At 44.7% G+C, this 2,603-nt stretch overlaps 1 protein-coding gene across 1 annotated transcript; it reads left to right on the forward strand.

Annotated features, from left to right (window-relative positions):
• Positions 1-353: 353 nt before the first annotated feature.
• LOC124361346 lies at positions 354-1,541 on the forward strand. The gene has a single exon (XM_046815395.1). The coding sequence runs from the start codon at positions 354-356 to the stop codon at positions 1,539-1,541; it is 1,188 nt and encodes a 395-aa protein (XP_046671351.1).
• The last annotated feature ends 1,062 nt before the right edge of the window (positions 1,542-2,603 follow it).

Consider the following 2,603-nt stretch of genomic DNA (forward strand, 5'->3'; position numbering starts at 1 on the left):
TCGAGTGCAACATTGCACGCGGTTCCTTTCAAAACGGTATGGAAGGACACGTGTTGCACGAGTTCTACCCCGATGTGGCTCCCGGGTATAAAATAGTTGAGAAACCGAGCACTGTCATCTATTTACCGGTGAACGTCCGCAGGGTGAACAATATAGAGGTCTCTCTCAGAGACCAAAACGGCGATTTAATCAACTTTAGAAACGAACCCGTCTCGTTACGCTTGCACATTAGGAAGCGGCAATGGGTCTAGTATTTAGAGAAGTGTCTGCTCAGGCATTGGCCAGTAAACACCGGAAGACGGTAGTGTTAACATCGCGAAACATTCGGTTTCTAGCGTCACTGGGGTTCAAATATGGCGCTACTGGCAATAGAGTCGGCCGCAGAGTATGATGAAGTTGTTACAGGTTGGGAGTTTCACTCTCATAAGCCTTACGCCTCGTCAACTCTGAAGAACAACGACGAAATCAGAATTCCGATAAGTCAACAGGATATAATTACGGCACCGTTCGAAAGCAGTATACACATCACTGGTAAAGTGAGTGCTAAGAAAGCTGACGGGAGTGAAGCCAGTATCTCACTAATAAACAATGCCATCGCATTTTTATTCGACGATGTAAGGTACGAGATAGGCGGTATAGAGGTTGACAGGACGAAAAATGTAGGTATAACGAGTACTATAAAAGGACTACTCTCCATTAGGGATGAAGAGCAAAAGTGTCTCGTAAACGCGTGCTGGCTCGGTCCCAATACGACAAGTGAGGCCGGTGAATTTACATATTCGGTGCCTCTGAAACTTTTGATGGGTTTTGCCGAGGATTACAAGAGAATTGTTGCGAATGTTAAGCAAGAGCTTGTTCTCTTGAGGTCAGCTACGGATGTCAACGCCGTTATCTCACCGGACGCGTCAAACCTCGACTTTCAGATTACGTCGCTCGAGTGGCGTGTACCACATGTTACAGTGTCAGATAGTTACAAATTGAAATTATTGCGCGTGATTGAGAAAGACACTTTGATTCACCTACCGTTTCGGTCCTGGGAACTTCACGAATATCCTTCACTACCGCAAACGACTCGACAGAGCTGGACAATAAAAACGAGTTCGCAAATTGAAAAGCCTCGGTACGTGGTGCTGGCCTTTCAGACCGGTAGAAAGAACGACCTAAGAAAGGACGCCTCTACTTTTGACCGTTGTGCCCTTACGAATGTTAAACTTTATCTGAATTCACAGTACTACCCTTACGACAATGTCCACGGCGATCTCTGTATATTTTACGACATGTACACACGATTCCAAAGTTCGTACTATCAAAAACCAGGGTCTCCGCTGGTTGACTTTAAAACATTCACGTCTCATGTGCCTCTGTACGTGATTGATTGTTCCAAGCAGAACGATTCGATCAAGTCGGGACCTGTAGATGTTAGGTTGGAATTTGAAGCTAAGGAGAATTTCCCGCCAAACACAGCTGCATACTGTCTCCTACTGCATGACTCCCACATGGCGTACACAGTGCTCACCGGTTCGGTACAACGTATAATGTAGGAGCGGTGGTGGTGGTGGGGGAACTCTTATAAATAGCTGAATTTTGTACGTGTGTCTCATTCTGTGTCATGGAGGAGCTAAACAGTTTTCTAAACGAGCCTGACTCGCTCGATGCGATCCGATACCTAAAATTAAAGACCGAACTACTCTGCAAGGTCGAGGGTATGCGAAGACTCTTTGCTCAATTTAGACCTACAGTTAGAGTACCCAGTGACCCTTATAATTACGACCATTTCAAGGAATGCGTGTGGTCACGACCCGAGGCTACGTCAGGTCCTGACACTTGTGGGTGCTACTATATGGATTCATACATTGGGGGTTCGATTACGATTTTGGATCAGTTAGTTGGTATGTACGACCCGTTTCTTTCGAGATTACAGGCTCTACTTGAACCCTTCCGTGATAACGCAACACAGTATTGTTAGGGTGGGGGTAATTGTATAAATTGAGGGTTTCCTGATGCTAGACTTCATTAGCTCAATCATGTCTGACCGGGAGGGGCCTAACCAGTGTACCATAACTCTTCAACTGCTTAAAGATAACGTAACTGTTAGCACTAATAAATTAGATGTAGAAGAGGGCGAGTCTGATTACGGAGATGATTACGATGTAAGCAAACTCCCAGAGTTTGATGCATTTAGAATCATATTTGAGAGATATGAACCTGTTAGCGAAGGATACGAGGAGACTGTTCTTGAGGATTTTGCTAATGTAATATTCAAGAAAGAGGGTAGCTCTGTTGGTGAACTAAGCATTAATGTGAAAGAGTGGCATCTGTTCCACTCTAAAATATTTTACGTCAAGGATTTTCCCGCCTTTGACGGTTTCGTGTTGGCGTATCTACAACACACTGTTGAGGATGATTTAGAGTTCTGCATGTATTGTAGCGATTACACATACGAGGTCCGTTACAATTAGAAAATTTAAATCTAACCGTATTTCCTAGCCCTCTTATTGGTCAAAATAAGCACGTCGCTGATTGGTCTAAATTGGGTATATAAGGGAGTAGTGTGAGGGGCTACGGTCAGACGGGACCTGGACTTCGTTGGGTGCTGGAATTCA

The sequence above is a fragment of the Homalodisca vitripennis genome, chromosome 4 (assembly GCF_021130785.1).
Source record: "Homalodisca vitripennis isolate AUS2020 chromosome 4, UT_GWSS_2.1, whole genome shotgun sequence".
NCBI classification, from domain to species: domain Eukaryota; kingdom Metazoa; phylum Arthropoda; class Insecta; order Hemiptera; family Cicadellidae; genus Homalodisca; species Homalodisca vitripennis.